Source organism: Symphalangus syndactylus, chromosome 9, assembly GCF_028878055.3.
Source record: "Symphalangus syndactylus isolate Jambi chromosome 9, NHGRI_mSymSyn1-v2.1_pri, whole genome shotgun sequence".
Taxonomy (NCBI): domain Eukaryota; kingdom Metazoa; phylum Chordata; class Mammalia; order Primates; family Hylobatidae; genus Symphalangus; species Symphalangus syndactylus.
This window is the reverse complement of record NC_072431.2, coordinates 93,542,557-93,569,951: the sequence shown is the minus strand read 5'-3', so window position 1 is coordinate 93,569,951 and position 27,395 is coordinate 93,542,557. Positions and strand designations below refer to the sequence as shown.

The 27,395-nt window shown below is 42.5% G+C and overlaps 1 protein-coding gene across 16 annotated transcripts in view; it reads right to left on the bottom strand.

Annotated features, from left to right (window-relative positions):
* ELMO1 (engulfment and cell motility 1) overlaps positions 1 to 27,395 on the bottom strand; it is a 594,311-nt gene that overhangs the window by 31,151 nt on the left and 535,765 nt on the right. For 15 of the 16 annotated variants that reach the window (XM_055293399.2, XM_055293401.2, XM_063608973.1 and 12 more), the window contains 2 exons: positions 9,330 to 9,493; positions 1,961 to 2,073 (listed from right to left, as the gene is read on the bottom strand). In XM_055293399.2, the coding sequence (XP_055149374.1) occupies positions 1,961 to 2,073; positions 9,330 to 9,493 (277 nt within the window). The remainder of the gene's footprint in view (positions 1 to 1,960; positions 2,074 to 9,329; positions 9,494 to 27,395) is intronic. The other variant, XR_008660142.2, reaches the window with a different exon arrangement.

Below are 27,395 nucleotides of genomic sequence, written 5' to 3'. Positions count from 1 at the left end.
AGCAATAGAGGCATTGGGTGTCTACTTGCTATTTCCCATCCCCAAAACTTCTGTGCCCTTTGCCCAATGTCAAGTAAGTAAAAATCTTATAAATCATCTTTATGGGGGCAATATATCCCAAACATTGATTTTTCCAAAGGCAATAAAGACATCAGGGCATACAACCGACTTTCTGACTAAATGAGCTCCAAGAACTGAGAAGCCTAGCACCAAGTCCACTCACTCTGGCTCACTGCTTTTTTCCTACACAATCTTAAAGAACAGTAGTAGCTCCCTTTTTTTGTTGTTTCTTGTTGCTACGTTCATAATCACCTCTATTCCTCACGATAGCCCTGGGAGACAGGCATTGCTATCCCCATTTCGGATGGGGAAACTGCCCAAGGTCACACAGCTGGACAGGTATAGAGGCAAGACCGCACCCACATTGCCTGGTTCTAGGGCTATGTCCTTGCCACTGAGCCCTCTGGTCTTCTTGGAACACCATTTACTCTGACATGATGCCTGATGCAGGGAATGATATGAGAGGAGGGCATGAACTCATCCTTCAGTGGCTGAATGGGAGGGAGGAGTTCCCTCTTCCACTGGTCTCACTAATAGGAGGCTTTCTCTGTAACTCAGCCCTTATTACTCTTCCCATTGTCCTCTCCGGAGGCTCAGCTTGAAATTCACTCTAAGAGCTTCTCATTTTCTGTGAAGAAACTGCATTTTCATTCCTCCAGGAAGTTCTGCCTTTGGAAGTTCCTCAATGTGATGTTTAATGGTGACATGAGAAATATTTCCAATTTACTGAATATGCAGCACAGGACAGTTACAGTAAATGGCCGGGGGATGAGTTCAGCTGACAAATACAAAATGATTTTTGTCATTAGTGGGTGAGCTCTGTGGCTTAGCAGGCATCCAGCAGGTTTCAAAATATCTGCCAAAATTTCTCCTGGGCCATAACTGGTGTTCTTAGTGTAGTTGCTAATGCCTGTGCTTGCTCCTGCCTCTTCCTTCTATCTCTTTGCCTCTTCCCAAATCTTACTTTTCAGTTTTATGCTCTGGCTGTTTGCTTCTAGGAGAGTGTGGTATGAAGACTCTAGCTGTGCAATCAGCAGCATGTCAAGAGAGCAAGAAAACAGTCAAGGGTGCTTTACTTGTCCAGGAAAGAAACAGCTAGACATGTTTCCCACCTGTTGGGTCTAGTCTTTTGACATCCATTTGAATTTGACATTTTGAGGTTAGAATTTATAGAGACAATTCAGAAATCTGCCTTGAGAAATTATGTAAGTGATGCTACCCTATCTTAGTTCACTGTTACTTATATCCCCATATAAAATAATTCTGTCCTACAAGAGAAGCAGTGTGGGGGATTTGACAATAAGGGCCGTCCATGCTGGAAGTTCCAAGATCAAACCCAACAGTGAGTGCCAGCTCTCCTGCAGCAAGGGGAGTCATTAAAAGGAAGGGTCCTGGAGCTGTGGAGTTTGAATCCTTGCTCTTCTGTGACTTGGGGCCGGTTTCTTAGCCCTTTAGTGCCTCTATTTCCTAATCTGTACTCTGGGCACAATCCTAGTAGTTACTTCTTAGGGTTATGGTGAGGATATAATGCTTTATAAAGTAATGCATTATAACAGGTATTGGCCAGAACATAGATCCGGAAGTCAGAAGACTAGAGTTTCAGAAGCACCTGGCACATGGTAGGCTCATATACATGTCAGCTATTGTTGACACCACCACTAGCAGTTTTGTGGCACTAAATAGCAAAGAATGGCTCTTCATTTCTGCGGCTCTTCTGGTAATTGTGGACTTTGATTCTCTCTGGGTGTGCATGGGAACCAGAAACAACCTGGACTGCTATTCCTGTCCTGAGTACAACGCTGCATGGCCTAGATTAAACCAACACCATGCCCTTGTGATTCTCCAGGGAGCGGGCCACTGTTTACCCTATCCAAGTTTGGAGTGTCCCCAGAAACAATACCTTGCCTCCGCCGGGCATTGAGTTTCCTAAAGCAGGTCCCTTCCACAAGGCGGTTCAGGCGTTGCTGTTTGATCAGCTCTAAGATTTCTGGCTGAATCTTCTCCTTTAGTTCCCTGTTAGAGGAAAAACACATATTCCACAGCATGCCTTGAGAAACAGAGTGTGGCTTGGTGGGCATCATGGGCATATGGGCAGGGGAGAACAAGTGCATCTTTTCATGAGCATCTAATACCTCCAACTTGGTGCTTTAGAGAAGTGTTTATTAAGAGTCAGTGGCCAGGGGCATAAGTACAACAGCACAGTAGATTCTGTGACATTTACAGAATTCCACAAAAGTACCAGCCACTTCAGTGATGTTTTTCCACAGCAAAGTGTCCTGAAAATTTTCTTCTTTTATTTTACAAAGCCACAGATATAAAGTTACGCAAAAATCCATTCAGCACTGCTAAGACAATCAATCCTTGATCAACTTTTTTCCCCTGTACCAGGTAAACTCTGAGGCTGTATTTGTGATCTGATTAAACAGGCATATTAGGCAACCACACTATTACTATTCCACAGCAAACACTGTATAGTGAGCAAACCACAGGACCACCTTTGCTTCCAATTTCATCATTCACAAATGGGGACAACAACACTGTCCCAGATTCTAGCCCACAGAGACTGAGATAATGATGGGAAAAATTAAAGATTATTTGCATCTTGTCTCTGGCTAATGCAATATAATTTAGTTTGAGATCCATTATGCTGCAAAGATATCATGATAGAGTGAAATGGTTTTCAGATTTTTTTTTTAGAGCAGAAATTTTTATCATAGGAAATTTTATGTAGTGCCCTAGTATTTGAGTCTAGTAAAGCCAAAACTATTCTAGTTGAAGCTGGACAGGGAGACCCTGAGCCGATTCCTCATAGCAGTGTAAGAAGTACTGGTCAGAACATAGATCTAACAAGTCAGAAGACTAGAGTTTCAGTCTAGGCTCTGCCCACGACTAGCATTTCACGTAACTCATCTAAGTCTCAGTTTCTTCATCTATAAAATGGGAATAAGGATCTTTCCTGCTGTGACTCCCAAATGAGACAGAGTACAAGTCTTTATTAAGCACTGAGCAGGAATATAAGGCACAACTGAATTTGCTTTGGTGACATTCTCTCCTTTCCTCAAGCCAAACAGTCCATAGGCCCATATTACCCTGTAGTCAAGGATCACACATTCATCAGCTTCCACCTTAACTCTGGACTTGCCCTGACACTGAACTGCAGGCAACCTGTTCTCACACGGTGCTCCATTCCGAGGTGAGAAAGGTACTCATGCTTGTTGGGCACCTGCTATGAGCCGGGTAGTGCAATATGCAATTTTAGCTCATTTAATCTTCCTTCCCTCCTTCCTGAAAATAACAGCTTTTGGGGAAAGTATTAATGTCATCATTCCCATCATTCCCATCATTCCCATCTTACAGAGGGGGAAACAACTCATGGAGGTTACGTGTAGAATATGGGCACATACTCAGGTTTTCCTTGTGCAAACTGCTTTGATTTATTCATGAGAAAAAAGAAAAAAGTTACATAAAAGGATAAGGCCATCTAACAGGGTATTCTAGTACTCCATTAATACATTTTTTTGAGGCTTAAGTGCCCTCAAACATTCTCTCATTTGATACTGTTCCAACTGAACATCTATAAAGCATAATATGGAAATTCAGTCCTAATAATAGTTTGGGACATTTGTAAAGCCTTCCCTGTACAGGTCTCTTAGGGTCTCATTTCAGGCTTTCAGATCACTAAACTATTTATTATCAGCGCTTAGCTCTATCTAAAATGGACTCAGTAAATTGCAGCTTTGAAGGACCCTGCACTGAGTGGAAAAGAAAGTGGGTAACTGCCAGGGAGCTGCACACAGCAATAAATCACTGCTCCCAACTTCCAAGTCCAGGTGACCGGGTGCAGACAAAGGCATGGTACCAGAGGATGGAGAAAATCTGGGAGAAGGAGTTTTGGAATTTCATCAATTCTTAGGTTATAGATATATGTATTTAAATAATAGTTTCACTAGGCCAGGGTTGAGTCATTAAAATGGAGCAGAGAATGCAGTGATGAAGACCAAGAGAAGGAAACAACTGAAGGAATTCTGAGTAATCTTAATTGATGCTTTATGACTTTTTCGTGTAAGACCCAGAGGTGCCTGTCACAACGCATTTCATCATGGAACCATATTCTGAGGATGCACTGTCAGAATAAGAGAATCTGCTGCTACAAGAGTTACTCCCTTTTTTTTTTTTTGTTATAAGCCTCAAAGGACTCCAAAACGTGACCAGGCAATGAAGGGAGTGAGACAGCTCTTTCTTTCTTTCTATTGCACTACCCGGCTCATAGCAGGTGCCCACCAGCTCTTTCTTTTTCAAAGCAATTTCTTCTTTCCTGGCAAATGGACTCAGTAGCCATAAAATTCATACAAATTAGGAAAACATAAATAAGCCCTACAGTATGTTTCTGTGGCTGATATCTGCCCTCTGGGGTAAGCCAGGTAATAACCCCATGGGCTATAACTGGGTTTTGAAATTCTGAGCTTGGGGTCAATCAGGCCAGGGTCATGGGTTTACTAGCTTTGCTTTGATAAATATCTTTCTCATTCTATCCAAAGGTCTTGCCAATAAATAAAAGGAGGAAGATTAAAGGAGAGAGGATTTAAAGAGTATGTGAAGAGCAATTCAAAGTCTAGCACTGTTTCTGGAAAACAATTTCAAGTTCAGGCCCAGTGAGGCCACTGCCATACACAGAAGACAGACAGCACCATTAGACTGGTGAGATTCCTTCGACTTGGGGTCTGCCCTACTGAGCAACTACCCACTGTCCATCTCTCTGCTGAACTCCAAGCTCATCTGTCTGACTGTCTAACTGGACGTCTTGTAGCTTCACATATCCAAAGCTGAACTCCTGATCCCCTGCTCCACTTGCTCTGTCCTTTACTTGTTAAGGCCCGAAACCATGAGTTCATCCTTGACTTCTCTCTTTCTCTTACACCCCTAGGTATTTCCTAATCAATCAGGAAATACCTTTGTCCCTTCTCTTCAAAATGGATCTCATTTTCAGTATACTATAATCATTTCTCATCACCTCTTGGTTGGGTTATTAAAATAGCTTTCCCATTTGATTTCCCTGCTTCCAAAAACTTGCTTTCTTAGTGTCTATTTCCAATACAGCATCAGAGGGATTATTTAAACACCTAAGTCACATCACATCATTCATTTGCTCAAAACCCTCCAATGGCTCCCCAACAAGACCTTGTGTAATGGGGCTCCCTGCACCTTTCTGGCCTCACCTTCCACTGCTCTTTCCCCGTCAGTTATTCTGCTCCAGCCACACTGGCCTCCTCTTTATTCACTAAACACCCAGAACCTCAGGGCCTTTGCCCTGGTGGTTCTCTCTGTCTGGAATACCCTTCTCCCAAATACCCACATGGCCTGCTCCCTTAGTCCCTTACAAGTCTGTACTCAATTGGCACCATCCTAATTAGAGAGAGCTACTCTAACCAACCTATTTAAAACTGCACTCTATTTCCCTTATCTTGCTTTGTGTCTCCACTGCATGTATCTCCTCTTAGCATGCTGTCATCTTATTCACCATGTGTATTGCCTTTTTTCTCCCTACTAAAATATAATCACTGTGGGGGTAAGAAATATGTCTGTTCTCTTCACTGCTGAATTGTTATTGCCTTTTTTCTCCCTACTAAAATATAATCACTGTGGGGGTAAGAAATATGTCTGTTCTCTTCACTGCTGAATTGCCAACACATAGAATAGTGTCTGGCACGTGGCAGGCCCTCATTAGATATTTGTCAGCTGTCTGAACACTGAACATTGTCTAACTGACCAGACTGTCCCCCTTGCATTGGTTATGAGAAAGCTTTCAGTGAAGCATGTGGCTGATCTTTAGCGAGGATGCAGATTTGCAGGGTAGGTATCAGCTTTATTCCTGGCTTTGTTTGTTTTTGCTTTTCTTTCCCACGGATTTCTATTGTACTTTCTAAGACAAGGGAGAGGCATATATTAATACAAATACATGCACAGTGTCAGTTTTATCATTTACATATCAACAGTATCACAACTTGTTAAATTCTGGTTACGGGCTAATAAGACAGAACATTTCTTCAAGTGGATATTAGGTCCCAGGCATATGATAAGTGCTTTTCATGCATGACTTTGTCAAATCCTTATGACAATCCAATGATGTAGACATTTTTGATATCTTCATTTTTAGAGATGAGAAAAGCAGGCTTAGAATGGATTACATAACTTGCTTACAGAGCCACATTTGTAAATGACTCCAGGTCAATCTGATAGCAAATTGGGTCCAAGTTTTACACATTTTGTTTCCCTGCTTTCACTGATGTTTGTCTTTGCATCTCCCCTTCCTCTCCAACATAGGGTTAAATGATTGATTTTTGGACTATTCAAGCTTTTTATATCCATTAACTCCGATTAATTGGATGGACTTATCTTCCTTGGTAAGTTGTACTAAATAGGACATAACAAATACCTCCTGTTTGAAACAATTAGTCAAGAGCTAAGAAATAAAACAGAGGCTTCTTCAACCCACTGAATATATATTCCCCCAAAATATTTATTCACATAGAGTTTACATTTTTCTTCTCAGAAAACGACCATTTTATAACAACAGGGTGTATTGCTCAAGTGGTCTGCATGGAGCTGAGGTCTGCCACCATGCTGTGTGTGGCATACACAGAGGGAGGAGGGCAGCCTGATGGCCAGTGGGATTCCCCACTGGTGGTCAGGCCCCAGCCAAGTTGCTGTCCCTGTCTGAAAAATGAAAAGCTTGAACTGGATGGCCTTAAGGGTGATTTTCAGCTCGAAAATCCCAATATCCTAACCCTTAAGCTTGGGTTAGATCCATCTCCTCTGTGCTCTTCCTGTAACTAAGCACTGAGCCCCGTCTATGGTAAATCCCCCACCCCTAATCCTAGCCTGTGGCAGAGGGAGACCAAGTGTCTCTGGGTCTCTGCCTGCCCCCAGCACCTTGAGCAGGGCCTGGCATGTAGGAGTTGTTCAATACATGTTTGTGAAATGAACAAATGAATGAAAACAAGCATACATGGTCTACTCCTCTATTTCTTTCTCTTAGGTGTCTTGGGTTTATCGTGTGAGCCATTCTGGCAGAAGTTAGACTTCACGTAACCCCATAATGAATTCCTGTCTAGTAGATCACTCTAATAGGCAAAACATATCACAGCTACCCCCTGCCAGTTTCAGACACTGGGGTTATTATCAAACTGGTCCCTGGCCCACCTGCTTAAATGCTGTGGCTCCTAACCACTCTTTGTGACTTTGCTGCAGCTACAGATATCAAGAACTCCAGTGGGCCATGGTACTTCTTGGTCCATGGCTGAGAGATGATGCAAAAGCTACGTGCAGGCAGGAGATTTCCTTCATATTTGGATAGTTTCAAAGATAAGAGCATCTTATAATAAAGGGGAAAGAAACTTCAGAATGTCACAGGCAAAGCCTTAGGAAGTGAAGATATAAAGCCAAAGTAGGAGTAAAATGTTCGTACTTGCCATGAGGTTAACATTCTTACTTGGAAAAAGTCAAGGTCAAACATAATTCATCGAACATAATTTAGAGTCACTTGGCTTTAACGGAAGTGATTCCGCAAGTCTCCCTTCAGGTTTTAAGACTTACTATCGAAAACATAATAAAGTGTCCTACGTTTATACATCTGCTGAACCATTTATGAAATCCAGTACACTGTAGGCCCTGGGATGGGGCAAGGAGCCATTGTCCCTCTTTGCAGGTGAGAAACTGCATCTCTGAGGAGCCAGTCACTTATCCAAAGTGCATCCTGCTTGGTGTTTCTAGCTGTTACCGTCTTCTGGCTGAGGACCAATGCAAAACCCCAGTGGTGCCTCTTGTCAAGGCCAGCTGGTGCTCATGCAGGTATGACTTAGGCTTTGCAATGATGAAGCCAAAGCACCTTGGAAGCATTTTCCCTCCCCCGCTGACTAACTTCATGCCAACTAGTCTGCAGGGTTCTACTCCACGGTTTCTAACAGCGCTTCTTAAGATTGGAAAACAAACGTACGGTAGGTGTTACTGCTTAGCTATTGTCCTTTTAGACCTGTGCACTTTTTAAACCTCATTTCAGTCTCTCACATTGCAAAGAAGCTCGGGCAGGGCAAACACAGTATTAGCTGAGGGGTCAACAGACTCGAGGCCCAGTCCCGGCTCTTCCACTTGTTTCATGGTCTTCACCCCTCCAGATTAGCCTTTGCATAGGAATAAGACCTGCCTATCCTAGCCTTTGCATGGGAGTAAGGCCTGCCCATCTCACAGGGATGTGAAGAAATGAAATGGCATAAAGGGTGCATTACAAATTGCCAAGCATTAAAAGTGTCAAATATTGGAGAGCAACAAACAAAAAGGGAAAGAATCAGAAACAGAAAGAGATCAGGTGTGTGTGGTGGGGGAGCACTGCCTTCAGAATTAAAACTATGTTACAAGTTGGCTTCATGCAAAAGCTCAGAAGAAGCTGTGTCCAGTCTTCTGAGGACAAAATGAGAATAAATATCAAACACATATGCCCTTCCCTATTTTTTTCCTCTTTAAAATATAAGGGTAGCAAAATTAACCCAGCTCTTAGAACAGGAGAAAGGAAGAGAAACAGAGCAGTTCTAAGAAAAGATGAAGCAAGCAAAATACCCTTCATGTGTGAGTTCAGAACACTTTAAAGATTGGAACACATGAAATCTTGCAATGGTTGCAAGTGGCATTTCTTGCAAAGTCCTGTGAAGGGGGGCTTGCTGCCTCCCCACTGTAGGATGTAGGTTCAGTTATGAAGGCCATATAGCATGCTCCGATGCCAACCAGTGCCAACAGGGCAAAGAGGAGGTAGTTCACTCTCTTCCTCTCAAGCTCTCACTCCCACTCATTTAGATTCATGCTACTTTAATTTTCATAGTGCTTTAATGGATGGGCCTCACTCTGGCTGGCTCACAAGGTCTTGCTATTCAAAGGGCACCCACATGAAATACAGTTTTACTGGTCAAAGAGAAAAAAAATTGTTCCAAGTGTTGGAAAAGGTCCAAACTTTTAAGCTACAAATCCCTGGAGGACTTGTCACTAACGGGACCAGCTCCTGGTTTAGATCCATTATTCCAGCACCTGGCCCACTCCACTCAGCCCAGCCCTTCCTCAAGGAGCTGCTGAGACTCCCCTAACTAAATGGAGATCCTTGGAATGTCTTCTGCTGGCCTTCCCTGAGGAGCTCACAACACAGCCCAGTTTCATGACAGGCGGTCATTCTAGAAATAGTGGGTTAGAGTCTTTTGGGAGATAGAGGTCAATTCTGGGTAACTTACAAAATCGGGCGGGACTGGAAATCTTCCTGGTTCATCCTCTCGGACTGGCGGATTTTCAGGATCTCAGTGTAGCTCAGGTTCTGCAGTTTGCTCTTGAACTGGTCCAGGGAGCTAGGCTTGGTTGTAAGTGCTCTCATAACCTGCTCCTTCACCACCTGCATTACCTGAAGATGAAAGGAAGACCATCATTTTCCTGGGGGCTGAACCTTTCCCGTTCAGAAAAGTCTTTCTGAGTTAAGGGCTCCCTGCTTCCCTGGTGCCCTCTGCATGCATGCTCAGCATGAACCTTGAGCATGCTTTTCCAAAACAGTCAACTTCCATTATGCCCATCTTCCATTTTCTCTTGCATTGCTGGAACACAAGGAAGGAAATGGATTGATAACAGGGAACTGGTGGGGTGGGGAAGCTTGGGGTGGGAGGTGTACTCCACTTGCTTGACACATTATGTGACTGCTGCCGACTCAACACTGTAAACAATGCTAACTCAAGAGTCAGAAATGAATGATGGCCAAGCAGCAGCTAGAGCCCTGCATAGTAATTATTTTTTTCCAGGAGAAAATCGCTGAGATACAATTAACTGTGGAAGTTTCGTTGGCGCTGGTTCAAATGAATGTGAACAGATACTCACACCCCCCTCTCCCAGACTGCTTTCCCCATGTAGTTAGGGCCTGAGTGTTCATACTAATTATGCATTTGGAAATGTACATGTGGTATTGCCTCTTTGAGCCTGGCGCTAAAAAAAGAGGTTTATTAAATTAGAACAGACATATCCCACTGGAAGCTTCAAGAAAAAAGAAGAATATTGTAATTTTCTGCCTCAGGACAGGGCTAGCCCACAAGGAGGCAATTAACCACTGCCTCTATTAATGTGGGTTCATCTTCATCAGGATGTATACAGCAGGAAAAGACCAGAAAAAACACAGAAGCATCTCAGAGTGGAATCTTGCTGCTTCTTTTTTCACCCTCCATTACAGGTGATAGCAACAAGTGATACCATTTATAGGTATCTATGTGCCGGATGCTATGGTAGGTGCTTTATCTAAGTTTTCTTTCTTTATCCACTCAAAACTATGAGGTAGATATTACCATCAAGTCCACTTTACACATGAAGAAACTGAGGCTTTGAAACTTTAAGAAACTTCAAAATCATACCGTTGGTTAAGTGGCTGAGCTGGGATTGGATATCAGGACTGTAAACACCCGACTATGCTGCCACCCATGCCACCATTCTTCGTGTCATTTGGGAACTTAAAAATAAGACAAACCACAGATGCACCCTGCTATGTGTTGAATTCTGTGCTAGGCAGTTTGCTGTTTATCACCTTATTTAATCCTCCCTCCAATACAGTGGAGGAGGTGCTAGTACCACTATGTAAAAGATAAGGAAACTGACTGAGAAAGCATTGATGACTTGCCCCAAATCACACATATGTAGTTGAATCCTAGGATCCCAAGCAACCCAGGAGGATGGATTTGGCATAGATTTGATGTTGAACAAATATGCATATGATATATTTATTGCCTTCCGTGAACTAATGGTCTCATAAGAAAGGTGGACATGGCCAAGGATCATTACAATAGAAGTGCAGAAATGATAGAGATGGCAGACTGATGGACTCTGTTGGCAGGTAGATAGGCTTTTCATTCAAGACATTTCATGGGAATGGAAATAGATGTATAATCTGGAACACCACTGTGTATTAGCTGCTTTGAACCTGGGTTGCATCTGAATTGGAACCAATTGCATAAGCATTGTTTCACGCCCCCAGCATAATGTCATACAGGCAAATTTCCAGTTGATCTTTCACCAGATCTGCTTTTTTTTTTTTTTAACTTAGGCAAAATGCCAAAGTTGGGATGCTTGACAAATTTGGAAATTGTGACCATCTTACATTATGTGGCATAAATGATTAAATTTGGTCAAGGTTGAACTATAATGCTTTGCTGTATCATATGAGGGGCACCATAGGGGGTGCTGCTTTGCCCACTTAGACGTAGAATTGAGCCAAGGAGATCACTGCTGTTTCCCAGTGATATCTGGCTTTCTTGTGGGAGGCCGGACACGATGAGAGACAAAGATATAGTGATAAGATCACCAAAAATGAAGATACGATTTTTAAATAGAATCAGGTTAAAGCTAAGAGTTATAGAGTGACCTCCACTCCCCTCATTTTACAGATGAAGAAGATGATTCCCTCATGTCATGTGTTTCTTAAGGGGCTGTCACAGAGATGATGGTGTTTACACCACATCTACCTAGACACAGCAATGGGCCTAAGTGGGCACGTGACCTGAACTGACCAATCAGCATCTTTCCCCAGACTTTTCTGCTGCGTCTTGAGGCAGACCTGAAGCATGCTCTCTTTCCCTCAAATAGAGAGCTATAAAACTATGTCCCTTCATATATAGGAAAGGGGAATATAATGAGACCAATGCCAGTAGAAGCACAAAGAAAATAGACGTGTGTGTGTGTGTGTGTGTGTGTGTGTGTGTGTGTGAGAGAGAGTGTTAATGGTTAAGCCTTGTTCAACTGTAAAGGTGATTCAAGCCCTACATTTGATTGTTTGGCTACAAGAGCCTTTTATTTTTGTAAGATGGCTTGGATGATGGTTTGTTCCTGTCACGTGCAACCAAAGAATCCCAACAAATACATACGGTGAAGTCCAAGAGGAGGACAAGCTGTAGGGCTGAGATTGTCCAGGGAAAGGGAGGAGTAGGAGAAGGAAGCTGGATGGAAATAGCAAAGTTAATTCAACAAGTGACTTTTAAGAATCACCTGCATTTACAGGCTCATGGGTGTACCTCTGCAAGGAAATCATGATGATCCCTTATGGAATGTGGGGAACTCTTTAACTCCTACTTATAGATCAGGCTTAAAATCCACTCCTAGAGTCCCATTCGTCTAGCTTAAGACTTTGATCCTTGCTAGATGCAAGAATATGTAAGTAGAGCAATCCTTTGAATTTTCCCCAAATCACTTATAATTCAGTTTGAAGAAAGTATAAAACTTTTCCTAAGACTAGGTTGATAGGGAGAAGGAAAAAGCAGGCACCTGGCCTGAGAGGAAGGGATGTAAGCAGTGGGTATAAAGCACAGGACAGAGGTTGGTGGAGTCAAAGACTAGCTTCACCTACTCCACTTCACAGTTTTGTTGGCAACATCCCTGAGAAGTTCTATGGTCACTCTGCATGTCAAGGAAAATAACCTCAGTGAAAGGTATCATTAATTTTTTTTTTTTTTATTATACTTTAGGGTTTTAGGGTACATGTGCACAATGTGCAGGTTTGTTACATATGTATCCATGTGCCATGTTGTTTTTTTAAGAAGACAAAAGAGTTACATAAGTCAAACATTCCTCTGTGCCTTTGCAATATAGCTACAAGGTTTACCACTGATAGCTTTATGTCTCTGTTAATGTTTCGCATGTGCAAGACAGTCACAAATCAAGACATTCACAACCACCATCCTTAACTCTATCTTCTTTAGAAAACATCACACCTTTTACCATTTGTTTGAAAAACCCACAAATGGTGTTGCAGAGACATCAGAAAATCAATGGAATTAAACTTTTAGTTACAGTACGTGCTTTGCCACAGACATCAAAGAAAGCACGCTCTTAGAATCTGCATTTGTTGTTGGTATTGCCCCATCATTCAGTCGATGTCTGGACCATGTCAGTGGTGTGTTTCTGGAGTCTTCTTAGCCCATATTCTCTGTAATAATGTTACACATTATAAAAAAAGTGAGAGTCTCACAAGACATTTGTACTTCAAATGGAGAAATCCTTTTGGCTCCTTGGAAGACCAGTTAAAGGTACAAACACAGGAGGTTCCTAAATGGAATCAAGCATTCTGGCAAAGTCCACCCATGTCCCCTGCTCTCATTGTTGGTCATGTAAATGTGCTGTGTTGTATCGCAAGACCTACTGAGCCTCCATGTGCTCCTCGTCTAATCACTTCTCTCATCCTGCCTTTAACCCACAACCTTCATCCAGCATCATTTATCCATTTCTTCAACAAATGTTTTGTGAGCACGTACTCAGTGCAAGGAATGATGAGACACTGGAGGCCTTGTGCTGGATGAGCTCTCAGCCTGGGACAGTGGAAAGACACATACTTGCCTCACCCGAGGGAAGACGCGATGTCACAGGGGAGCAAGGGGTCAAGTGTTCACTCCATGAACGCTCATGGAGGCCCCCTCAAAGGGCTAAGGGCATAGCACCAGGACTTTAGCTGGGGCTGGTGGAAAGGCCACATGCAGACAGGCTGAGGTGCAGGGGAGGGGCCATTCTGGGTGACAGCAGCAGCCTGAGTGGAGGCTTGGAGGGGGAAGGAGAACATAGCCATGGGTGGGGAAGAGTGTTCAGCGGTCTTGTTTAATTGGAGAAATGAGGTGGAGCTGCAAGGTGTGGTTGAAAGGCAAGCTGAGTCAGATGGGGGATGGCTTTGATGGCTAAAATGAAAAATTTGGATTTTTTTGTTTCTATAACCAAGGATATGTCACTAGAGGACTTTGGGGTCTGTGAAGGAATTTGATAATAGAAAGTATGTTGGGACGCTTACAAAGTAGTCATTATTCCTGCTCTAGTTGAGGTAAGGAGGGGATGTTACAGATGTCTGCATGGCTGAGACAACATTTTGCTTGGAGGATGAATGGGAGTTACTCAGGTGAAGAAGAGGGAGAAGGGAATTCTAAGCAGAAGGACCAGCATGAGCAAAGGCAAGGAGGTAGGAAGTACATGCTTCAAGCATGAAAGAAAACACGCTTTTGGAATCTACGTTAGTAGCCTTTGGCAAACAGACAGGTACTAGCTGCAGTATGGCTTCTCAGCCTTTAGAACCCAACACGTGATTTTGAATCCAGCATGCATGTTTCCTGGGGCTTTGACCTTCCTCGAGATACTTAATCATTCTTATACACCAATAACAGACAAACAGCCAAATCATGAGTGAACTCCCATTCACAATTGCTTCAAAGAGAATAAAATACCTAGGAACCCAACTTACAAGGGATGTGAAGGACCTCTTCAAGGAGAACTACAAACCACTGCTCAAGGAAATAAAAGAGGATACAAACAAATGGAAGAACATTCCATGCTCATGGGTAAGAAGAATCAATATCGTGAAAATGGCCATACTGCCCAAGGTAATTTATAGATTCAATGCCATCCCCATCAAGCTACCAATGACTTTCTTCACAGGAGTGGAAAAAACTACTTTAAAGTTCATATGGAACCAAAAAAGAGCCTGTATCGCGAAGTCAATTCTAAGCCAAAAGAACAAAGCTGGAAGCATCACGCTACCTGACTTCAAACTATACTACAAGGCTACAGTAACCAAAACAGCATGGTACTGGTACCAAAGCAGAGACATAGACCAATGGAACAGAACAGAGCCCTCAGAAATAATGCCGCATATCTACAACTATCTGATATTTGACAAACCTGACAAACACAAGAAATGGGGAAAGGATTCCCTATTTAATAAATGGTGCTGGGAAAACTGGCTAGCCATATGTAGAAAGCTGAAATTGGATCCCTTTCTTACATCTTATACAAAAATTAATTCAACATGGATTAAAGACTTAAATATTAGACCTAAAACCATAAAATCCCTAGAAGAAAACCTAGGCAATACCATTCAGGACATAGGCATGGGCAAGGACTTCATGTCTAAAACACCAAAAGCAATGGCAACAAAAGCCAAAATTGACAAATGGGATCTAATTAAACTAAAGAGCTTCTGCACAACAAAAGAAACTACCATCAGAGTGAACCTACAGAATGGGAGAAAATTTTTGCAATCTACTCATCTGACAAAGGGCTAATATCCAGAATCTACAATGAACTCAAACAAATTTACAAGAAAAAAACAACCCCATCAAAAAGTGGGCAAAGGATATGAACAGACACTTCTCAAAAGAAGACATTTATGTGGCCAAAAAACACATGAAGAAATGCTCATCATCACTGGCCATCAGAGAAATGCAAATCAAAACCACAGTGAGATACCATCTCACACCAGTTAGAATGGCCATCATTAAAAAGTCAGGAAACAACACGTGCTGGAGAGGATGTGCAGAAATAGGAACACTTTTACACTGTTGGTGGGACTGTAAACTAGTTCAACCATTGTGGAAGTCAGCGTGGCAATTCCTCCGGGATCTAGAACTAGAAATACCATTTGACCCAGCAATCCCATTACTGGGTATATACCCAAAGGATTATAAATCATGCTGCTATAAAGACACATGCACACGTATGTTTATTGAGGCACAATTCACAATACCAAAGACTTGGAACCAACCCAAATGTCCAACAACGATAGACTGGATTAAGAAAATGTGGCACATATACACCATGGAATACTATGCAGCCATAAAAATGATGAGTTCATGTCCTTTGTAGGGACATGGATGAAACTGGAAACCATCATTCTCAGCAAACTATCGCAAGGATAAAAAACCAAACACTGCATGTTCTCCCTCATAGGTGGGAATTGAACAACGAGAACACATGGACACAGGAAGGGGAACATCACACTCCGGGGACTGTTGTGGGGTGGGGGGAGGGGGGAGGGATAGCATTAGGAGATATACCTAATGCTAAATGACGAGTTAATGGGTGCAGCACACCAACATGGCACATGTATACATACGTAACAAACCTGCACGTTGTGCACATGTACCCTAAAACTTAAAGTAGAATAATAATAAAATTAAAAAATAAGATACTTAATCTCTCTCAGACTCATTTTTACTATCTTTACTCATTTTTTTTACCACTCCTAAACTAGGAGTACTAATCATTTAGAATTCAAAAAGTTGTGTATTGGATAATGCCCCACATCCTTTATGGTACATACTGGATATCTAACAAATGTAAGTTCCTCTTTCTGAGCCTTAGTTTGCTCATTGTAGAGTGCTAGTAATAATATGAAATTCACAGTGTTGTAAAATCTAAAGAAAATATTATAGCCAAAGTACCTAATATACTGAATAGAACATATTAGACACTCAACAAATGTCAGTTTCCTTACAATCCCAGAAGGAAATTACATATTTAAGAAGCTTCTCCTATGAAAATATTTTGGACAGGGTATTCCTGGGCCACACTGGCAGCAGCTGGCAACTTGGTAGGAATGCAGCTTCGTGGGCCCACCCTAGATCTACTGAATCAGAAATGCTAAGAGTGGCACCCAGCAATCTATGTTAACAGCTCTCTAGGTGATTTTAATGCATGCTCAAGTATGAGAACCACCAGTTTCAGCAAATATCCAGCACCCCTTCTGAGTCTTCCATACGGCATCTACATCTTCCAGCGAGTCTTGTCATATCACCAGCAAGCAGTGAAGCTAGTTATTGGTGTACATTTCATGCTGTCTAGATTGTAAGTCCCTGGAGGGCAGGAACTATTTCTTACTTGTATGATGGCCCATAGCACTTAATACAATATATCCCAGAGTGTAATATGGTTGGTATGAGCAATGTCAAAGGTTTTTAGGCTCCCATCTTTGATCTGTAGATTGAAACAACAAATAAGTCCTTAGCAGAATTATGAGTCTGCCAACAAAGTTTATAAAGCACACTTTCACAAAGCCAAAGAACAAAGCCCGTGGCCGTGGGATGGCGTCTTAGGGCTCCAGAGGTCATTTTGGGCTTGCTTCCAGGGCAGAGCTGGAAGGGGATAGATCTACAGCCAAGTGGAGGGTTTCTGGAGAAGGTACAATGGTGTAAGCTACTGGGCACTGCCACTAACGGGTGGTCAATACTTACAAAAAAAGTACAATCTACCCCCAACCAGTGGTGTCCATTAAACTGATTTATCTTCACAGTGACGAGAAAAGGCTGTCTTAGGAAAAACAGATGCCAACCCAGTCTAGCTAAAAATGACTCATGTGGGGGAGACTTTATTGCTGGACCATTTTTCTTCCCAGGAATGTTCCTTACACACAACAAAAGGACTGAAGGCTCACAACAACCAAAGAATTGGAAAGATTCTGGCTGCAGAGGGGTCTGGGGGAAGAAGACCCCAAGTGCTCATGTGTGGGAAGGATAATTTACCAGAGGCCAGGGATCGCTTTGGGGCTACACTTTAAGGGTACGATGTGGAGAAATGGCCTTGCCCAGAAAAAGCGTGAGAAGTGAGGGTACAAACTGATGGCTTACCTGGTAGGGACAATTATTGATCCCTCCCTGGCCTACCTCCATATAGAGGTCTTTAAAATTGGGTCAGCTTCTGGAAACTCAAAATAGTTTCACTTTATAGTTTTCCCAGATCAGGGAGTGGAGTACCTGGGCCAGGCCACGCAGGCAGGACATTTTGCTGAGTGGTGTCATGCATATTAAAATGAAGGAGAGAGAAAATAAAGGTGCTGTCTGGGCTCAAGGAGTAGCAGTTGAGGTTTCTGAATTTATTTTAGGACAGTGAGGCTTAGACAGGGGTTAGCAAACTTCTGTTAAGGGCAGATAGTAGTATTTTAGTCTTTGTGAATCATATAGTGCCTGCTGCAATTACTCAACCCTACCATGGCAACTTATATAATGACAGACAATATATAAGTGAATGGGCATGGCTGTGTTCTAATAAAACTTTATTTACAAAACACAGGTGGTGGGCTAGATTTGGCCTGCAGCAGTAGCTTGCCAATGCCTAGTGTAAAATAAAAACAACACCTGGCTTCCTCCCCTATAGTTAGGCACAAGTCATTTCAAAGTCTGGTTCTGTCACTCACAAGCTGGGCAAATCACTGAACTTCTCTGAACCTTGGTTTTCTTATCTATAAAGTAGGGGTAATAATTTTTAATTAGGATTAAGAGATGTAGAGCATTGCACCCAATATGTTATGAGACTCCCTCTGAATCACAGTCCTAGACATCTTATCCAAAAAACAAAAAAAATCTCCTCGCAGCTTGCAAACAACTTACGTATCTTCACAAGATGACTCTGGGTGTTTTATAATACATGCAGGGTGGTTCAAGATTACATTCAGGACAAATTGAACAGAATTGGTTCGGACAGATTAAAGAGAGGTGTTTTCATCAAACAGTATTCTCAACTTGGCCTGAATGGTTTCAGGGCTTGGAAGATGCTCTGGCCTGTCCTTGCTCTTTTCTGCCTCACCTCTCACTGTGGTTCCACCACTGCAGTCCCCTGGTGAAGGGCCTCCTTGTCTAGGGTCCTGTGGGGTCAACCTTAATGTAAATGAAGAGAAACTGCTTTGAAATCACAGCTCAGCCAGTGTGCAACCTCTGGCTCCTCTCAATTTCATCATGTGTCCTCAATTATACCAGATGAATTTGAAACACTTTATTCATTAATAAATGCAAAAAAGCTTCTCTGCATTTCACAGAGGATGTGTGGTCTAATCTTGGCATCCAGTAATAAGAGAACTCAGCAAGTCATTAACTTCTCCTGCCTCTGTTTCTTCAGTGTGTCCCTAATGGCTCTCTGAGCTCTAAGCTCCTGTGAGCATCTGTCTGAAGGGGTGATGAGACCTAATTTAGAGCCAAAGCCAGTGCTGTGCTTAACGTGGGCAGTGAGGTCCTTGCAAGTCTTCCTCTGCAGGACGGCATTTCACAACCCAACCAATGCGAAGCTTACAGGGCATCACATCAAAAACGAAGTTAAGTGCCATGAGAAAAATAATGGTCCACAGCCAACTGAAACTTTCTCCATTGGTTTTATTCTTCCTGAGTTATTCTTGAATGCAAACCACTGACAACCCAAGTCCTGTTCTCTGGGTGCCATATACCTGGATTTGTGACCATCCGTAACTCTGAGGGTGTCTTTGGTAAGTGATGGCAAGTGATGTAGCAATGATTGAAATAATGAAACTTCTTGAGCTTGGGAACTTGCATGTTGATGAAAGTCAGGAATTTTGCTCTGAGGATCAGAATTTTCAGGAGTGGTGGGATGTTGACTTTGCCTCTTGAATATCTGTTCCTTCTACTTCACGTCATTCTCACTGACCTCTCCCTGGACCCTTGCCCCATTGCCTTTCCTGGTTTACCCAACAACCTTCTGACTTCAACTCTGCCCCTTCCAGCTCCTCCTCACTCCAGCCAGCTTATTTCCAAAATACAAAGCTGATCATATCATTCACCTGCTTAAACCCTGCAGGGGCCCAGCATTGCCTCTTGGGTGAAGGCCAGCCTCTCCAATGCATTGCCGTCTACCTGTCCATCTCATAGAGACGTCCTTACCTGGCCGAGCCCTTGCACCCCACGATCTTGTCTCACTAGGATCCTCTCAGTGCTTGAACTTCACTCCTGTGCCTTCATTCCTGCCCTTCCTGCTATCCGTGACTATTACCTTCCTTCTAGCCCCTGCTCATTTGTCAAGCCTAGGCCTAGATGTTACCACCCTTGATCATTCTTCCTGACCTGCTGCACTTCAGCCAAAGTCAGGGTTCCTGTCCCCATTCTCCCATCACAGCCCCATCATAGCACTGACTGTACCATAATGTAATGACCTGTGCCCTCCTTTATTACTATCTCATCTCCAGAGCCTGCACAGTCCAGTCACAGAGTAATGATTGAGAAAATATCTGTTTAATTTATGAATAATGGGCTCACCAAATGGCTACCAGAAAGAAATAGCCTCTAAAATCAGTAGTTCTCAACATTCATTGTATTATACAATTCACAAGATGCCTTTGCCTGGCCTCATCCCCCGAGATTCTGACCCTGGAATGGGTTCCGGACATGGGTCATGTTTTGCAAAGCTCTCCAGGGGAGGTGCATGCGCAGCTGGGGTGGAGGAACACTGGTCCAAATTAGGCAGCACAAGAAGGTGGGAAGGAGGAATGACTGCAGTTCCAGAGAAAAGGGAGAAACGGCCTGCACCCTTCCCTCTGTGCTGCCCAATGTGACTTACAGATGCCGACCAAGGAGCTGAGTCCTCCGCTTGTTACTGCCCACAGTTTTCCTAAGGCTTGGTCTTCAACTGCTCCCGACAGCATGGATAGGATTGGTACTCTCACTGGGGACAGTCAGATTGGTGGGCAGGAGACTGTGCCTGCTCTCAGCCTCCTTGGGTGGGTCCCTCAGACACGACCTGCTACTTGAGGCCAGACCACTCCCCCTGGGCTGCCTCAGTGAGAGGCATGTGGAGGGCATCAGGCTACCTGGATCAGGCACTGTGTAGGGACCTGCTTTAGCGAGGGCAGCCAACGTCTTCCAAAGTAGCCCATACCTCCTTGGGCAGCAGTGATGGTCAGCCTTCCCAGAATCTCCATCAGAGCTGGGCAGCAATGAGTGCCCACCCTGAGCAGGCAGGCTTGTGGCTGGCAGTGTCCAGACAGCACCCGGGGAACCTGAGGACAGGCTGTGATGAAAGCATAAAAGGTGACTTTTCAAATGTGCCTCGAGAGCCAAACAGATGGCACTGAAGCAGTTGGGAAGGGAGCTGCTCCCAGTGCTGCCACTGCCTTGCTTGGATTTGCAGCTTCTAATGAAACAGGAATGGATGGCAGGGGATAGCAGTGCTCAGGCAGCTTCAAGCATGCTGAGAATCTGATCATAATCCAAAATAGGAGTGTTGAGGGCCTTGGTGTTAGCTCCCTAAATAACTGGTTATGCAATGTCTTACCCTGCAGTTCAGCACAGGTGCTCACTGGTGTTGTCCCACTCCTAAAACTCAGACACAGGCCATGAATAACTGCCCTGCACCTCATGAGAAAGCACTTTAATTTAAGGCTCAGGGCATCTTTGTAACTGGTAAAAATAAATAAGCAAAAACATTAACCAGCAATTCATCTTAAACTCAATTAGTGCTCAGTTGAAGAACAATGTTTATGCAAGCAACACCCTTCTCACTTTCTTTAGCATCTGCAGGGAGCTGATCCAAAAGAGGAGACAGAAAAGGTGAGGTTTGGGGTCACCGCTTTCTCTTTGCAGCCTGCTCTTGAGATGAGAGATCAAGAGGCAAACAGCCATGTGACAAAGCTGCTTTTCTCCATTTAAATAGAGAGTCAAATTGAAATACAGCAATTGGGCTAAATTTGCTGGTTAGCTAATCGAAGGACCTGGCTGGACAACAGGAAGTTATTTTCACCAGTGTCTAATGGAGCCTGCCTCAGGCAAAGCCCAAGCAAATCACATTAGTGGGTGGCATTTAATCCACAGCCTTAAATAAACGTGTCAAGCAAGTCAGTTCCAAACATGTGACCTTGAGGAGACAGGGTGGGGGAAAAGCAGAAAGAAATAGAGTTTCTTTTCTGGAAGACTCTTTCACCAACAGGAATGGGAGAAAATGGCTACAAATTTTTAATAATCATGCTACTGTTGGTTTTTCTAATGCCTGTTCAAATTTATCCATACTTTGCCAAACATGGGGTGAAAACAAAGCCTTTTACAAATCCTTCTGTAGTTACAAGGAATGACCCTCCCATATGGAAGGTCTCCTAAACTACATGGAGTAACTCCTGGGGTGCTGCTTTCTTGCACCTAAGTTCTGCCTGTCCTTGGTGGGGAGGGGATGGTGAATTCACTTCCCTGGGAGCTCCCCAAAATCAGGGGAGGAATTCCATTGAAGAAGTACCTGAGACTGGATGGATTTTTCTTTTCCAAGTTACACAATCATGATGCCAAAACACAAGATGCTAGGAATGGTTAGCAAACGCTTATTGTCTTTGTTAATGAATAAATGATATCCACAGGCATCCCTTTCAACATTCAGGGTGTTTACCAACAAATCTGATACTCAGTCACTGCCCCTTCTTTACTCAACTCATTGGTAAGGCCTGAAAAGAAGGAGTCAATGGTCACTGTGGTGATCTCTCCTCAATGTCTATGAATATTGGGTTTTACCCAATTTATCTCTATGTTTCTGGTATTTAATACCAGTTTTATAAACATCTGTGGAGTGAATGAATGAATGAGCTAAACAGAAGATGGAGAAGAGGAATATCAGTGGATGCAGATAAATTAGCCTTGAACTCCTCTAAGATTAGTCACTACAAAGAAATAAATAGAAAGTCCATTGTCTCATATCAAGGGTAAAACCGGAAGCCCCACACACTTAGATCTGCCAGCATGTTTTGCATAAGCTGTTAAATAGTGACAAATGAAACGGGAAAACCTGCCCCTCTGGAAAGGAGATTTGATAAACTTTTCTTAAGCAGACTGCTCAGGCAAGACCACAGGGGAAATGAGGTAGGAAAAGCAAGTCTGATTCCCATAAACCAGCTCTGCCATCAGGCAAGGCTGCTGAACTCAGAGGAAATCGAAGACCACTCCAGCAAGTCACCCTGGGAGGAGAGTACAATCAACCAAAATGAAACTGTTCATGAACTTGCCTCAACAGACAGACCAGGCAGTGGAAGTGGCCACAAAGTTGAACTTCAGAGCCTACTTGTCAAGATTCTGTGATATATACAAGAAAATATTATGTTTTCACCCTTTTAGCACAGATCAAACTGTGTCATATTTTAAGTGGCCCATTCTTTGTTGAGAAATTGAAAACACCATTTTAGTTTTCAAATAAACTCAGCTGAATTATTAATGAAATATTGAAACAATACATATGTTTTGATTGTCTACATTTTTTCTAATAAGTTGTTGATGCCTGGTATTATGTTAGAAGCATTAGAAGCATACTCAGGCCTATATTCGCTCAGCTAACATTTACCAAGATTAATATGTGCTAATCACTGGGTGAGGAGGTGCTGGGAGCAGAGAGAATAACCAGACCAGTGTCCACCGCTGAGAAACTCAAGCACTTAGGTGAGGCCGGGTGCAGTGACTCGTGTCTGTAATACTTGCTACTCAGGAGGCTGGGGTGGGAGGATCGCTTGAGCCCAGGCTGCAAGTGAACTATGATGATACCACTGCACTCCAGCCTGGGTGACAGTGCAAGACCTCAAAAAAAAAAAAAAAAAAAAGGCACTTAGGAGAAAGTTGGTGTGTAAATAAATTATAAGAGTAGATCTCAGTAAGTACTATTATCAATACAATTTAGGGTCAGGAAAACAAAGTGATTATTATGCACACCACTGTTTCTTTGCTTTTAGAAATATAGGTCCATTCTTACCCTATTGCTTTAACAACCGTATATCTCAGAGTGCAGTGAAATTATTTATTCACTAGTTGTCTCCCCAGCAGGACCTTGAGCCGTTTAAAGGAAGAGACCATGCTTCATTTGTCTTTTTATGACTACTGAATTTTAAAATCCCTCATACCTGGAAAATGTCCTCTTCGGTCCAGAAACTGAAGGTCAACTAGATTGTATTTCTAGAGTTATGTGCAAAAAAAAAAAAAAAAAAAAATTCTGGCAAGTCTTCATGAAGGCCAGGGATGAATCCCTGTGACAGTTTTAAGCAGAGGGAAAGAGAGGGTTGAGAGAGGAGCAGTGGTAGATTAACTCTTACTAACACACTGCTGTACCAATGTTCTGCTGTATTTCTCCCAAATGGTTGAAAATTGGGACACCCTCATAAATCCCTAGGCCTTTTCTCTTCTATGGCTGGTTATTACAGTGTCCCAGGGCAGAAGTGTGCTTTCCAAAGTAAAGTAATTGCAAGCCATTTATTATGTTTAAAGAGGAACCTGTCACCCACCACAGCTACAAAACTCAGACAATTAAAACAGCCCAGAGTGCCCTGACTCTGCAAAACCTGGACAGTTCCTCAGTCGTGTGAAGTCAATGAGCCCAAGCGAGATCTGAAAAGGTTCTTGTGTTTCTCCACTCCATCCCTCTTCCTTTCTGCTCCTCTGTTCTACCTCTCACAGCTGTGAAGCCAGTTGTTGCAATAGTTTCCAGAAATCTGCTGGGTCTGCCATGCTCTCACCTGAATGCAGTCCCTTTCCTTACTGATGAGTCCTTTGGAGGACACAGAATAGACAACAATTATGTGGCACATATCCCACCACTCCTCTCTCTGGCAGACATCACTAATCTATCACGGCACTTCTTTTTTCTGCTGAACCTGGACTCTGTCTGCAAGTAGCCACCACCAATCCACCAAATTTGGCATTCACAATGGCACTATCCTCCATCTCCTATGTTGGTGGGCACTAGTTAAATCTCACCTAACACATAGGACAGGTCAATAACTTTGGATCAGGTTTTCTTAGAAGTCCCAATAAGCACTAACTAGACTTCCTTGAGGACTAATCCAAGTGTTTTTCCAGGCCTGAACTTGTGCTCAGTTTTATGTCCTTGTGAAAATTATTTGATCCAACAGCTAAACAGAATTTCTATATCACTTCCCATCTTGCCTGCTGAAGTCAATACTGACACCTCTGACAATGATGTGCTGGTTGTTGTAAGGACATGGTTATGAGTCCTAGAACAGTGCCAAGCACTCAGCTCAGAAGGAGCTTGTTGAATGTTTGTTGAATAAACTGAAATAGTGAACAAATTCTAGACCTACTGATGTTTAGCACAACCACCTTTTTCCTTCTTTTCAAATTTCAATGATTTTGTAACTAGAAAAAAATTTCTGACCACAATCAATGTCTAAGGAACTTTCTTAGAATTATAATTTGGGTGAAATTACTGAGGATTTTTTAGAAGTAATGTTTATTTATAAATCAAAAATGTTCTTGCTACTTGTTTATTAAAAACAAAGTGATTTCCAAAAGGATATAATTTGTATTAGAGTTTTGTTATATAGCAAAGCCAACGCCATGTTAAGTTTTGTTATTTTTTTTTTTAACGATAGTGTGAAAGAAGGGAAAAAACAGCATACATCTTGTAAAGTGACAATCAAAGCCAGCTTCAAAAATAAATAAATTTTAAACTACTAGTATAATGGTAGTTCTCAACTTCTTATTTAAGAAGAGCGTACATCTTATGTTGGACCTCGCCATGCATCTCATCCTTGAATTAGAAAACGTATGTTTAAAAACTGAAAACGAATTCAATACCCATCCTTTCTCCCACCTAATTAGGCACAGTATCAAGTGAGTTGGGTGCATATAAAGCACCTCCTATCTGCTAAAGGCAACAGAATGCTGACTATTAACATTTCCTGGGTGTTTACTAAGCATGGGCACAGTGCTCTAAGCTTGGAATCTTTAAACTCATTATATTGTCACAAGAATCCTACCAAATAGGGACTATCCTTTTTTTTCAGTTGCAGAAAACAAGTCTCAGGGCATTTATACTGGTAAATGACAGAAGAGAGACTTGAATCCAAGTTCTGTAATTAGAAAGCATACGCTTTAAACTATTACAATGGAAACATGGAGCTGAAGTTGACTTCAGAATGTGAGAGTTGAATGAAAGATGTTTTTAACTTTAACCTACAATTAATGAATGCTATTGCACTAAGTTGGTGAAAAGATTAGTGAGTAATGCATAGCTCCTATTGAGTAGTAAGTAAGCACTCAAGTAGTAAGTAAATAAGAAAGGTGTTTATTATAAATGAAATCCATCCACCATGAGAATTTTACTTCTGTTACTATTGTGATAAAGGAGTCTTGGAATTAGCATGGACATCTGACAGGTGAAAACTGGGAGCCAGGGAATTTGCTGGGGGTAGAAGGGAGAAAGATGGTTTCTGCTTTGCAAAAAATGGTGTCTGCTGATGGGGTAGGCAGAACTGCCATCTCCTACAATGAATGCCCAAGGAACTGTAGAAGCTAAAAGGCAATAAAAGATTTTAGGAGCAAAAGGGGACACGCGCCATTGAACATGGCATGAACTTGATTATTTAAATTAATTGGTTCTTTTTTCATATGTGTGGGTTGGTAACTATGGGCTTGTACGTACGGGTACACAAAGATTGATTAAATGCTGAAAAAACTGTAATGCTGAAAATGTTACAAAGTATTTTTGGTTTATTTGCCTAAGTTTTGTTTTCTGATATCTCACATTGTAAGAGTGACTTTTCCTTATTTGCTTTGGTTATATTAAAAAAATGGAAAATCTTTTTCTTCAAGGATTTAATTCCAAACCTATGACTATATTGTCCCAAAGTACTGGTGAGGCCTCCAGAAGATCTCAGAAACAATCTTGGGAAGTAAGAGAAAAATTCAATGCCAGCAATAAATAAATGAATGAATGACCAAATGAATAAACAGACAAATAAATGGGAGTGAGTTACAACTGACGACCAAAAAATGTCTCTCATCAATACTCCATTGCCCCTTCTTCTGCATAAGGCATTGCATAGACAGCAGGAAACTAGGGGTGAGGTGGGCATAGATAGCAGGAAAGTAGGGGTGAGGGAGGCACAGATTAGTACAGAACTCAACTCACACTCACAATATTATTAGCAATAATATAATAATAACTTTTGAATCCTGGAATTTTTGGCTAAGCTGGACTTTAGAGGTCAGGTTGATGCATCTGCCAAGATAGAATTAAGTGGCTTACTCAAAATCATATGCCAGATAGTGGCAGAGCAGGGATTTGAACCTAAAGCTCCCTATTCCTACCTGCTCCAGGCTGTCTGCTTTGCAGGCACTGGTGCCAAATGAACAGGCTCTAGTGCCATGTGATTCAAAGACGGAAAGACCACTTCCATTTCAAGGTGGTTGGGAAACACTAAATGAACAAAGCAGGCTCTGATGGGTCCTGCAGGATGGGTATAATCTCAATCTAAAAAGTGGAGTAAGGGGAGTGGTTAGAACTTTGCAGGTCAATGGAAAGGCAACTGCTCAAGATCAGTTTGGCTCTAGTGAAAGATGGAAGGAAAACAACAGGCACTGGAATCAGGCAGAACTGATTCCAAATCCTTGGCTTGCTCACTTGCCATCTGTGTGTCCTTGGGCAAATTCCTAAACCTCTCTAGGTCTCAGATTCCCAATAAATGGAGTGTACAGTGCAGACCTTGCACTGTGGGGGAAGGGTTAAAAGAGAGAATGTTGGTCAACGAGCTTTGATAGGACCAGATATAAACGATGGCTGGAAATGCAAGATCTTAGAGCAGACCAATGAAGCGATAAAGTCAAAGATTAACAGTTAAGGAGGACACCTGGCGCCTCCCTGGCGTTGTGTCTTTCTGTTCCTACTGCTCCTGTGTAACCTTCAGCACATCCTTTCACCTCTCTGTACTTTTCCCCCAAAATGGGCTTGGACATCCTTATAACTTCTGACTTGAGTATTCTGAATAAGCT